The sequence below is a fragment of the Psittacula echo genome (genome assembly GCF_963264785.1).
Source record: "Psittacula echo genome assembly, chromosome: 14".
In the NCBI taxonomy this organism is placed as follows: domain Eukaryota; kingdom Metazoa; phylum Chordata; class Aves; order Psittaciformes; family Psittacidae; genus Psittacula; species Psittacula echo.
In genome coordinates this window covers 8,438,910-8,452,661 of record NC_137750.1, presented here as the reverse complement: position 1 = coordinate 8,452,661, position 13,752 = coordinate 8,438,910, and the positions used below count along the sequence as shown (strand labels likewise).

The following is a 13,752-nucleotide window of genomic DNA, read 5'->3' as shown; positions in this document are numbered from 1 at the left end:
TATGATGTGCAGTATAGAGGAACTGAGTATTAAAGTTCTAATGACCAGAACAGCCAGACTAGTTCATGAAAATATTTCACTGGACATTTTTTCTTCCTACATCAACAATAAACTGGTTTTGGACAATTAACAGTTCTAGGTAATCACCTCAGGAATACCATCTCATTTTTCCCTCTGTCCATACCAAAGATGGACCACAGCTTCCTCAGACCTACTTAGTGCTCCTATTCAGTGGAGCATATTCCTACTAACAGACTAAGCAAACAAATTTGATCTCTCCTTCAAGACATGCCAGTATCCAACTGATTTCTTTTTAATAGCTGCTTGTCCTGAGGAGGGGGTGGCAAGTGAGCAAGTGTGGTACTTAGTTGTTGGCTGGGGTTAAACCATGTCCCTGTTCTATGAGTTAATGCTTATATTAAAGCTAAAGTCAGGCACTGCTTGCTAGGACGTGCCTGGGCAACACACACTGATCTGTCTCAAACGTGCTGAGTAAGGGAGACAGAAGGGGAGCTGATGCAAATCAACTAAGCAGAAACAAAAATTATTTTATTTAATTTCTACACAAAAGATTTTAATGAACTTCACATCCACAATAAAAGCATTTATCAAAGAGAAATCTGCTAGGCTATATGCAGCAAGTGGAAGACGAAGGGAGATTAGTAAAACCTCAACTTCAGTAGAATCCATAGAATGAGAGGTCACCAGCAACCATTAACTTGTTGCAGAGGAAAAGAAGTTAAATGGAAGAACTTTTCTATTATGCTGAACAGAGAGGGAATATTTCACCATTATCTGGTTGTTTAATGACAATTTAGTAAAGCTTCACCTATGCTTATTATCCTTTCACACCTGAAAAATTAGATAGAAGATACTACTTACCTATATTTAAAGTCCAGACTAAAACACTGCAATAATTTAAGCAGAGAAAAGGTAATAAAATCCCTCAGGAATAAAGGCTCAGACTACAGAACAATGCTGTTGACCACTTCCTTAAACAGTGGATGAGGAATGTCAAAGTCACTCTAGGGGCAGATTTGCATCTTCTGCCTCCTAAATGAAGTCCTTGTCCGCTGCATCACACTACTTCAATTAAACAAGACCTGATCTAAAGCTCCTGAGAGTAAGTCTTTTACAGGCAAATATAACCTCAGTCTGCTGTGTTCCAGGTGACCAGAAGCTGTAAAGTTGCTGTGAGAGCAGACACAAGCTCTTCTAATACTGTTGTAAGGCAGGAAATACTAGCTAGGGTTCAGCACTGCCCTAATCAGAGCTAGTTTTCAGATGCAGTAAAATTCTCTCTGCTAACCCTCCTCCATGAAGAAATACTCCTAATATAGGACATTTTTTTTCACTGTGCAGCATCATATGTGATCCAAATACGCCAAATAGTTCATGAACACATTTAGACTTCAGGTCACTTCTTATTGAAAGACATGTAACTCCACTAGGACAACAAAACATCTAATAAACTGTTCCTCTGCATGGTTCCCAGTTTCATGTAATTCCACCAGGTGCAATTACATGAAATTCCATACAAGTTTTAGAGTTTCTGAATTCCAGTGTGTACTATGTAATTAAAGACTATTTTAAGAACAAGCCACAGGTATAGCAGACATGCATTATCTCACTTTTGCCAGCCCTAGCCATACAAACAAGGCTACCTTGGTCATTAGATAGAATAAATCCACGCCTAAATGCAATGTAACTACCAGACTGCATAATAACAGTTTTAACTCCCAAGAGAAAGCACACAGGAGGAAGCACAGCATGTAGCCTGAAAGGTAATCTCTTATTTTTAGGACTGCTCTACCATTAGACTAATAAGAAGATATAGCAAACAAAAGGTTTTAAGATCTTTCAGAGGTGACCCAACTCCATTGGTACGTGGAATGTAAAAATCACTACTCACTGAGGACTGCCAGTATTCCCAAAGTGCTACTATTGACTGCCAATGTATAAGGTGGCCCCCCTCTTTATTTTTCTTCCCAATTTTTTTTATCTTCTGCTCCCTTTCATCATGGAGCAGCGAGGCCTGGCACAAGACAGACAGAACAATCTTCTGCCTTTATTCCAGACTTGTGATAATAAGCAGGAACAACAAAAAATCCCCACCACATTAATGTGATATATTACAGCACAGCTGCTCAGCAAAAGGCTACATGGAAAAGTTTGTGTTGTACAAGCCAGGGTTCTAGTGAGTGACGCTGCACTGGAATTATACCACAAGAGTCTTTCCACATGCAGTTACATACCTGAGATGAGTCGGAAACACTTGTTTGGATGTTTTTTCCACTAGTTGAGTACATAATATCTTAACTACTCAGCAAAACAAATCACTTAAATACCCTATTTACATTCATTGCTGGCTTTGTATACAAAACAATCAGTGCACAGTCTGCAGTAAAGAGCTGCTCTGATATGCAAGACAGTCTATGGGAAATGGTCCAGCCTACCTAGAATTACCTCCCTCCCTCTAAGGACAAGAGCTAGATCTAAAATATGAAACTCATCGACAGATGATACAAGAATGTCTACTAACCTTTGTATGCTTAGAGCAAAACAAAGCTCAAGATTTGTTAAGCCATTCCCACAGAACTGCTCTCATGGACTAACTCATATAAAAAAACCTGCCTCTTGCCAATGCAAAAATAGTTGAAACATCAATTTTTAGGTATTTTGTAAAAGCAGTAATCTCATAATCATGTCAGACATACAAACACTCGGAATGTGGATGGTCAAAGTTCTGTTCCATACGAATGCCTACTTCATGTACCATTAAAATTTCATTTTAATTATACCTGTAAGAGGATCTACTCGTATTATTGTACTCTGTTGCTACTAAGAAAATCAGGCCATTTCAGATACTGATTTAAGTCAATGAAGAATTAACAGAATCTGATCATTTTGGTCACAAAAAAAGAGAAAATGAAATGGTTCAAACTAGTGCTCAATAAGCAATAGGTGAGGCAAATGGGGAGGAAAACAATCTTTTTAACACATAACAGAAATGAGTAACAGGTCTAGGCAAGTAGAACAGCAGAGGATACACTGACAATACACAAGAACTTCTCTGTTAGACCATACCTTTTGAAATCAATAAATGTATGTGTCCAGACCCAAAGAAAAAACCAAAACAAACTCGATTTTAAGGGTAGTTAATTTGTGAGCTTCAGTGGGGGTGAAGGAGAGTGCCTTTGGCCTGGAGTTGTGCTTTAAAGAGGCTCAAACTCAGCTCATTCATTTGTTCATGTCTCCAATTCATTTGGTGATTGCGCAGTATTTGTTTACAGCTCTCCCAGAGGCAGATGAACAGGTCTGTGAACTATCAGCGCCATACACTGTTCAAGTTCACTCCATCCAATCACTTACCTCAGAGTCATTTAACCATCAAAGATATGCAGAGTTGGTTAACATAGTCAGATAAAGCAATAGATTAAAATGGCTTCAGGCATTGCAGCCCTTGAACCGCGTTCAGGCTACAGAATATGCCACAAATTTTCTTTACAGATGCAAAATGAAGAATTTCTCATTGAGGTAGTGTAAATGGTCATACTTAGTGTTCTCTCCTATGCATAGGTATCCTACGTGTTTAAGAAAGAGGCTAGTAACTGTACTACAAAAGAAAGGTGTTTGTCCTGACACTGGTACAGATTCACCTCTTATTCACCAGTAAAAACAAAAGGAAAATGTTCTTTATTTCCACTGTCCACAGTTTAATTCCAGCTGTTGGGAAGATGTGGAAGGCAGTGAGAAAGAGCTTAGCTTTCCTAAGCAATTCTGCAGAAAGAAATGAGATACAGAAGTTTTAAGCCAGATGCTGTTCACATGCAGAGTCATGCTGTGAGGGCACACAGATACTCAAATTAAATAGTGGTGAGAGGAAGAATAAAGTAACACCTTGCCCAGCAGATGATGTGCTGTCCAAAACTATTCAGGATTGATGCAAGACAGATGAGGATGACAGTGGTTTCTGAGTATTCTCATTTCAGCTGCTTTCTATTCTGCATCCGGTATCTGGAATCCATAGGAAAAAGAAAAACTGGAGGAGTATTCCAAGTGCTGCACTATCTTGAAAGGCTCCATAATGGCACAGTGTCTCTGCAAAGCACAGCCAGGTACCACCGCAGCTCAGGAATGAAGCACATCCTAGAGAAGTTCAGAGCAGCCCTCCAGAGAAGGACTTGGGGGTGTTGGTCGATGAAAAAATGAACATGAGCCGGCAGTGTGCGCTCGCAGCCCAGAAAGCAACCGTATCCTGGGCTGCATCAAGAGGAGCGTGACCAGCAGGTCAAAGGAGGTGATCCTGCCCCTCTACTCTGCTCTCGTGAGACCTCACTTGGAGCATTGTGTGCAGTTCTGGTGTCCTCAACATAAAAAGGACATGGAACTGTTGGAACAAGTCCAGAGGAGGGCCACGAGGATGATCAGGGGACTGGAGCACCTCCTGTATGGAGACAGGCTGAGAAAGTTGGGGCTGTTCAGCCTGGAGAAGAGAAGGCTGCGTGGAGACCTCATAGCAGCCTTCCAGTATCTGAAGGGGGCCTACAAGGATGCTGGGGATGGACTATTCATCAGGGACTGTAGTGACAGGACAAGGGGTAACGGGTTCAAACTTAAACAGGGGAAGTTTAGATTGGATCTAAGGAAGAAATTCTTTACTGTAAGGGTGGTGAGGCACTGGAATGGGTTGCCCAGGGAGGTTGTGAATGCTCCATCCTTGGTGGTGTTCAAGGTCAGGCTGGATGAGGCCTTGGGTGACATGGTTTAGTGTGGGGTGTCCCTGCCCATGGCAGGGGGTTGGAACTGGATGATCTCAAGGTCCTTTCCAACCCTAACTATTCTATGATTCTATAATGCTACTCGAGCTCTCCTAGGGTGTACTCAAACCACATGCACCCATTTCACCTCAGCATGCCCATAGCAGGTCCTGATGCAAGCCCTGTGCCAGGAGACAACCTGGGAGCAGAGCTGCTCAGTATCTCCTCTCTCCCTGAAACAAAAAAGCTTTGGAAGTTCTTAAAGGGTACTATCCTGCTCCAGTAAGACTGCAGCACGTGTGTATGTGGTTTGGGAAATAATTTCCTGGCCTACTCCAAACTCAGAAGCCTTGCTCAATACAACACTAGTACGTACACAAAGTTGGATCTCCTCCAGAAGAACATGAGTATAATTAAAGATATGAAAGCCTGATTTTTTCAGAATTAAGGGAAATATGATCTGGAATCTTCCCACTCATTAGCTGCCAACAAAGCATACACGATTTGAGGTTGGTAAATAGGGAACACCTGGCTTATCCGGGATAAATGGGATAGATGCTGCTTCTAGGGATAAATACAGACAAGAGTGAGAAATTTTAGTAACAGTTGTTCATTCTCTAGAACAAAGTCATTCCTGATCTGAGCATAAGCAATTTGAAGGCACACTTGTATGTGCCGTAACACAGTGCACATGTGCAACAGGCAACCAGTGTCAAAAGGCTGGTAGCTATTATATTAATAATAGACAGTATCATGTCCCTAAAGTTCCAGACTGTTAAAAGAAGGTAACCACATTGAGCTAGCAGAGCTCTAGAGTTCATATACAGGGTATAAATAGGCAAAGTCTGAAAAACTGCTGTCTTCCAAGAGTGTCCTGTTTATATAATCCTTGTCAGTAAGACTTGGACATAATATAAAATAGTCCCCAGAGGACAAGAGGACAGTGGCCCTAGAGAGCTGCATTTAGTAAAACCAAAATGTATTAGTAATTTGCCTTAAAGATCCAAAATCCTCCACGCTGCTACAGTTACCAATGTTACCAATGACACAACAATTCCATCCTACAATTTTTTGTTAAAGTCTTCCAGACAAGAACAACTTCAAAGAGAAAAAAATAATTGTTCTTGCTCTTTAAAGCATGATTAAGTAGCCTATAACACAGGAGATGAGACTGCATTTCATACATGCTCCTGCACTGTTACCCCAGTCATATTCCAGTACCCAAACCCGAGGGCAAGCTCTTGCTTTTTCAGAGATAGAGACACCAGTTTCTTTGAAGAACAACTGGTTGGGGAGTCATTCCATAAGCATCTGGTATCTTCGGTTCCACCATTTAGCAACCAGGCTTCATGTCAGGGTAAGGCAATCTGCATTTAGGAATAACATGAAAGAGGACGAACCTCAGGGATTAGTTAAGATCTGGGTAAAGGTTTATCTTGGTGGAGAAAGTTGGAGACTTTTCTTACTTGTAAATCTATGACAGTAGACTGAAGCCTTCAATATTAGAGCCCACTGGGAATACTAGTCTTCAAATCTGGCTCTCAGTAACAGCCAGCAAGGCTGGGATTAGGAACAAGATTTCTGAAAGTACACACCAACTACAGAAAGTCAAAGATCCAGGTCAGAAGAAGTTGCAAAACAGTGGAAAGTCCAAGTCTGCAAATTAGAATTTCAGGAACAAACCAAAAAAGCTCACTGCTTCACAGGCATTGCTCAAGCTTCTGCTTATTTTTCTTCCTCCACCTACTTTGGCTTATCATACTGACTGAAGCTAGGGTCAGGGCTTCCAGCTACAGAATGGAACTTCATTCAAACATCCCTGACTATCTTCTAAGGGCAGAAAATTCAATGGCATGATTATTCTTGAGGACAGTAGAGATCATTCTTTTAATAGCAGCCCACACTGACAGTGGTCAGTAGATTTGTGGCCAGAAGGTCAGCTTCTCTCAAAGTAATTCAAATTGTGTCAGAACTACTGGAGGGCTTTGGACCAAACTGATCTCTTTGCTTGTCAGGAACAGCTGGATATGTTCCCATTTCTTCTTTCAAGCCTTTGAATTAGAGTTGTTAAAATACAACATTAACCCAGAAGATATAATTCACACAGGCATTACAAACATTTACTATACCTTAAAAATGGAAAACATGTCCCATTCAATTCAAACACAGATTCATTTTTGCCTTGGTACGATTCAAGAATAAAGAAGGAAACTACATGTAAAAGTCAACAACGTAAGGCAAGAAATAATAGAAAATAAAAACCAGTAGAAGTTTAAAGAAAATAAAAACTAGGAAAGCCAAGGCCCTTGTCCAAAGAGCTGTGAGGAAACCTTCGATTCAGGAGAAAGTTGAAAGTGATGGCATGATACAGACTCCAGCCAGATATGCTATCTCTCTGCCAGATGTGGGAGATACACATCTACCATTTTTCTTAAGGTTTAACATCTCAGGCCTTCCTCTCCATTAATTTCTGAGAATTTTTACACTTTCCTAAATTGAAGCTTTTAGGTACAAGCATGTCAGATAACCAAAAGGTGGAATCCCTTATTTCCCACACTAAATCAAACTGACTTTGGCTGTTCCATTTAGTAAAGCAGAAAGCTCAAGTTAAGTTTTGTGCATCGGGTCTGGCTGAGATGGAGTTAACTTTCCCCACAGCAGCCCTCCTAATGCTGTGTTGTGTATTGGTAGCTAGCAAGGTGTTGATAACACACCACTGTTTTGGCTACTGCTGAGCACTGCTCCACAGCATCAGGCCTGTCTCTGCAACATCGCCTCCACCCCAGTAGGCTGCGGATGGATAAGATCCTGGGAGAGGACACAGCCAGAATAGCTGACCCAAACTGACCAAAGGGATACTCCAGACCATATGATGTCTGCTCAGCAATAAAAGCCAAGAGAAAGAAGCAGGAGGAGAGGCATTTGTTATTACGATGTTTGTCTGCTGGAACAACCACTACAGGCTTCCTAAGGAATGGCTGGCCATCACCTGCTGATGGGAAGTAGAGAAAAAAATCTTTGCCTTTGCTTCTGCCCATGCCCTTTGCTTTTGCTTTATTAAACCCCCTTTATTTTGACCCTCATCTTACTTTATTTTCCACCTTATTTTCTCCCCCGACCCCATAGTGATACAGGCTTGGTAGGCACCTGATATCCAGCCAAGGTCAACCCACCACAAGTATCACAATAACATAGAACCACAAATTTAGATTAGTTTAGAGCATGGGAAGAACAAGTTTGCTTTGCTTAGAATATATCATGAAAATATACCCTTCAGTCTAGTCAGGCACTCATTATTATTTATTTGACTGTCACTTCATAGTTCATTAAAACATTGTTAGGCACTGAAGTATAACAGAATATAAACAAAACAGTTGAAGCATTTTCTAAATAGACTACAAACTTTAATCGAAATTAGTCTAATTAAAAAGGTCTTAATATACAGATTCAGAAGTCATACAAGAAACATGATAGCTCTTAACACTTGTTTCCATAAGCCAAGTTTACTGGATCAACTTGCCTTGCCGGTTTTTTAGGATTTTACTACAGAATTACATTAACTGATTGATATCAGAACAAAACCAACTTTCAAAGTATCATTTTATTATGTTCAAAATGTGAATTAGGTTAACTGCTACTCAGAAGCTACTGAAACTATAATGTGATAAATTACACTGTAAGGATTATCAGATTTCATAGAGACCTAGTACAGGTGGTGTGATGAGCAGGTACACATCTCAGCACTAAGCAGCAGGCTGTTTGGCAGACATTCCTCAGCCAAAACAACTGCAATAATCTTTACTTTGAAGCAAGTGAGTTTTGGAGGAAAGGTTCAAAAGGTGTTTGATTCCCAGAGACTGATAATCCTACAATTGCCTATTTTGTTCAGAGACCTGCAGGAAATACCTTCTTGACAAATGAAGTTGATTGACCTTTCCTTTCCAGAAACCTTGCACATTGAAATAAATGTCACAAGAGAAAATGTCAGATGTGAAAAGAATAAGCCAATTTTTTGCTTAACATCAACTGATACGAATATAAACTCCATTTCCTAGTTTATAAAGGAGTAACTTTATGGTAGTAACTACTGCAGTAACTTTAACAAATAAAGTAACTGCCATAACAAGTTACTTATATTTATTATCTTCAGGTAAGTAAAACACAAACGCAATCTCTCTAAAGCATACTGCCCCTAATCATAGAAATTGATATAAAATCAAAATCATATAGATCCTAAAACAAGTACGTCCCAGAATGATTTTGAGAGTTTACTTCACAAGAATAAAGAATGGCATTCTAATAATGTCTTCTTTTGAAGACAGACATAGGGAGAAATCCTAGTTTATCTGTAGGCCAGTTTATTAATAACAGTCCATCCATTCCTTACAGTTCACAGTTTCTTAAATATTAAAACCAAATAAGCCATAGCTGTAGCCAATCCTATGTAGCTTTTCACATAAAAAAGGCTTCTTTAGATTCCATACATTGGCAAAACCTACATACTTACTTGAAAAAGAGCATCACTGTCATAATGAGATTTGGTTTACTGAACAGAGAAAATAAATGGAAGAAAAGAGTTCCAATCAAAGCTACTATTCAAATCAAAGCAAGGATTTAAAATAAAGGGAAAGAATACAGTGGTTATTGCTCTGCCTCCACCAGCCCTACTGTGAAATTTTCATATCCTTTTAAAGATGTATCCGGCACTCTGTAAAAGAAAAACACACAAATGCACCCCAGAAAAAAGTACTCACACTGTTTGGGTGTTGAATGGCAACTTCGTGCTGCAGCCTAACCCGCTGTGGCATCATCACATCATCCTGGAATAAATAGAACACTGTTACTGAACATAAAAAGGGTCACAGTACAGTGTTCAGACACATTAGAATATGGTGCTAAATTAACATCATTTTACTGGCTTGCAGTCAGAAATAGACATGGAACAAATATTAAGGGATTTTACACTTCTATTGTACTAAACTCAGTGCTATTCAAATTGGAAGTGATCAAAACTACTACACAACAACTGTGTTCTGATTTCAACATATATCCTTTGGGCACCCACATACTGTACATATCTAAAGAAACTCATCAACACTTTAAGACCTCTGACCACCAAACTGGCACTATGTGTGGACAAGGAACTGACCTGGATTCAAAGCATGTTATTTATAACATTCAAGCAATAGGAATTGCTTTGAATGAGGACATGTTCTCAATGTACCTTATTTCATTGATAAGGAAAAGCCTTCAGTCTCTAGTACTGATATGCCACATTTCATGAGCACAACTAGTATTTGTGACATGATACAATTCTAACGCAAAATAAAAAGGAAAAAAAAAAGAACACACTCATAAAATGCATCAGCATTGACCCTGGCTTTAAAAAACCACCACCTGGATTTTAATTTGATGTTAATACTTCTTTCACCTGTAGCATAAAGGTCTATTTTGTTTACTTACAAAAAGTTGTTTTGTAAAGAGTTTGTAATCTCATATCCTTCCTTCAACAGACAGGAGGAGATACTCCTTCCAAAATACTATTTCCTGTTCATGATCATATCCCTTCTAGACTACAGTTTTACAGTCTATTCAAATGCCTGACTGTAGCACAGGTTTTCTTCCCTAAATTTAGTCTCCTGAGGTTTCCACATATATTCTTTTCCATTTTGGTGCCGTATTTCTTCCCTTTTGAAGGATCAGTTCAGTCTTTCTCAGGTGTTGGTTAAAACTAACACAGCCTTTTTCTTCTCATTTTCAAATGACCCTCACATTAAAATCATTCTAAGGAGATTCCTACTAAAGGCAAAAACACTAAATATTGATCTTCCAACAACTTCCACATTAAAACTTTCCATCAAATCAATGGCAACAAAAAATATATTCGTGCTTAAATATCTCGAGCTTAGAAGGTTGATCAAATGACCTTGATATAAAGGTAACACTCAAGTTTTATCAAAACCAATGCAAGGATTAAAAAAAGTATGAGAAGTAGATCCAAAATTCCAGGTTAAAGATAAAAAAAATTAATAATAAACTGACCCTTATCACATGCACGTTTATAAAAGGTAGAAGGAATACATTGTCAAAAGTATTTTTTCCCCTCTATTTTGTATTTAGGGTATATTTAGTCATGTGCATGAGAGATGTTACTGATTTTGAAAGCCAGTAGAGTGAAAAAAAACCCCTTCTGATTTCTCAGCCTCTGTACATCAATTATTTAAAACAGACAATATTTACCATCTAATGCACTTTAGCAATAAGGCACCCAAATTCAGGTACTGTGTCAAGCAAATATTCCAAGAAAATATTTACCCTATTTCCCATAAGAACCATAATCCAATTTCTTACTCCAAATACAGAAGCAATTTTTGTAAATTAAAACCTGGTTTAAGATCATATATGCAATAGGAGATATATTAGAACTGAGCTTTGTTCACTCCTTTAAAAATTACTTAGGATTCTTAGATGTCTTCTTGTTAAAACACCCCAAAATGAGAATGCAAAAGCAATCCATCAAAAAGCAGGGAATTTCAATGCTTAGAACAATGTTACTATTATCTCTTACAATATACAACATATGCTCTTGTACTAAAAGATTCCTCAGTTTATGATGCTGCGCAACAGAGATAACTTTAACAGAACTCAGACATCCACAAGAATGAAGAATAATCTACTTCATTTAAAAAGGTTAAAACAGCATGGAAAGTATTCAAACCAAATTCAAATCGCCTATTCACCAAACTGGTCAGTGTTATGTTTTCATAAGCAGACAACTTGACAGGAAAGGTCTAGTTCCCCCTAAGAAAACACTGTGTCATTTTGATGCTATTGGCAAAACTAACACGTCTACAGATTTAGGGATTAGGCTATCATCAAGTTCATCGGTACTCTATAAAACCCAGCCAAAGAGGGGGCATTATGACCACAAAAACTCCAAAATGCCTTTTTTGTATTAATACATCTTTGTTCTCTAATGTTGAAAAACTCTATGAACTCTTACCCTGAATGATCTTTCAAAAGAATTTTGTCTTCTTTTTATTAGCAGTTTTACACATATGATGCCCTGCTGTATAGTTCTGTGATACTTTCTAGGGTCATGGGAGAAAGAAAGGAGGGAGAGGGGGAAGGAACATAGTAATTTAAGACATAATCCCAAATAAAATAAAGCAGTTAGGTGATGAGGAAGAACAGCACAAAATACACATCACTTCCCAGACAAAACCAAGTCACATCAGCCACTTGGTTTTTTAGACTGAGGTTGGGCAACTATAAAAGAAAGGTAACTGCAAAATCCAGCTTCAACACTCCACAGGTCCCCTCCCACCCAAACCACTCTGTGATTCTGTGAGTGATGACCGGGCAGAGAGCCAGAAAGTGGAAAACAGCATATATTTATACAGAGACAATCTGAAGCAATGTGGCTGTATTCTAGACCAGTGTTTAAGAAACCAAATTCAATTCTAATGAATAAAATCAAAATGATTGTGCCATAAAATAAGAGCACTTTAAAAAATGTTTCAACTTCAAAAGTCACTGGTGAGATGCCCAACCATGAGCTGCACTGAGAAATGTTTATGGAGTTTAAGCAACCATAGTATTAAACAACTAAGATGTTAAAATACTTTGTCCAACTGCACATTAGGTAATCATAAGTGTTCTACCAAAACTGTTGTATTTATGATATTGAACTCACCAACTGGATTGGTTTCTGCACTAAACAGAGTTTGGTCGTCTTTTTTGGTTTAAAACCAAGAACAAACCTTAGTAACAAGACAAACACTTTCCAAATTATTTTTCATTTATGTCATGTCAGACAAAAAGAAAGTACGTATCTGAATGTAGCTGCTGTATCGAAAAGGAAAGTATATTCAGTTTGTTTCTGTCTCCTATGTGTAAGCAGGGAAGACAAGGCGGCTAACAATGAATTACACTGAATATATACTTTAAAGAAACAGAAGTTTCCACTGGAATTCAGTTTTCCCTTTTAACCTGAAGTCTCCAATGGCTGCTTCCTAGCAGAAACAAGGCCGACAGCATGAAGAGAGATTTTCCCCCCACTGAAAGAATGGACAAAAGAGCAGATTTAAAATAAACCCCAGATAAATGCATGCCTTCACTAAGCATATACTTCAATAACATAGCTAAATAAGAGTAAGTAAATCCATTTTCTTGTGTCCCCACTCACCAAACTTAGTAGAAAAATGAAGAAAATCTCAGCTAATAGCTAGGTTTACTGTCATCTAGATAGGTACAGACATCCATACAGTGCAAACAAGGCCAAACAGGTAACCACAGCAAGAAATAAAGCAACGTAAATAGAAACCTATTTTAGGCACTTAAAATAACCAGAATTTGTAGGAATTTTGTTGATTACAGACATGTTTCCGTTCTCCAGTGTCCAATCTGAATAGGAAAACAATTTGCTGAAAGATGGGAGAATAAAAAGGACTTTATTTCACATGAAAAGCCAGCAGGGATTTCTAAACAAGCCCAGATGTGTTTCTGCCAGTGGGGGGCCGTGATCTCCATCACCTTTCAGTCTGACAGGCATTCTGCCTGCTTGGGCTCCTATCAGATATATCCCTTCTGCAGAAAGCTGGCTTGCTCCTGTCAAGTTCCTCACCACTTACAGATGCTGCCAAATCAAAAAGCTAGTTACACAATTATCAGCTGGGTTGTCTTCCTTCCAAGCAGAGGCACCACTCTTTAGAAAAAAACACAGTTTATACTGAGCTAATTGTTTTGTTTCACTTTACTCATCTGTTTAGTAGAAGAAAAGGACAATTAAAGCAACAGACTGAGCTTAAGAATATTATTCAAAGCTGGTGCTATTTCAGGATGTGTTTCTTAAATCAATTTGGGTAAATCCAAATGACAGGCATTCACTGGCCTCTTCAACCAGGCTGCCTGGACCACACTGAACTCCACAGTAACAACTTCATGATTTCCCCTTAAAAGTGCGGGGTTTGCACATCAGAAAGTAAAATAA

General features: G+C 38.7%; 1 protein-coding gene across 1 annotated transcript in view; it reads right to left on the bottom strand.

Moving 5' to 3' along the window:
- The window catches only part of B3GNTL1 (UDP-GlcNAc:betaGal beta-1,3-N-acetylglucosaminyltransferase like 1), a gene marked incomplete at both ends in the record, with an annotated part of 112,667 nt that overhangs the window by 85,548 nt on the left and 13,367 nt on the right, over window positions 1-13,752 (bottom strand). Inside the window, one exon of the mRNA XM_080629335.1 lies at window positions 9,515-9,580. Within this exon, the coding sequence (XP_080485461.1) occupies window positions 9,515-9,580 (66 nt within the window). The remainder of the gene's footprint in view (window positions 1-9,514; window positions 9,581-13,752) is intronic.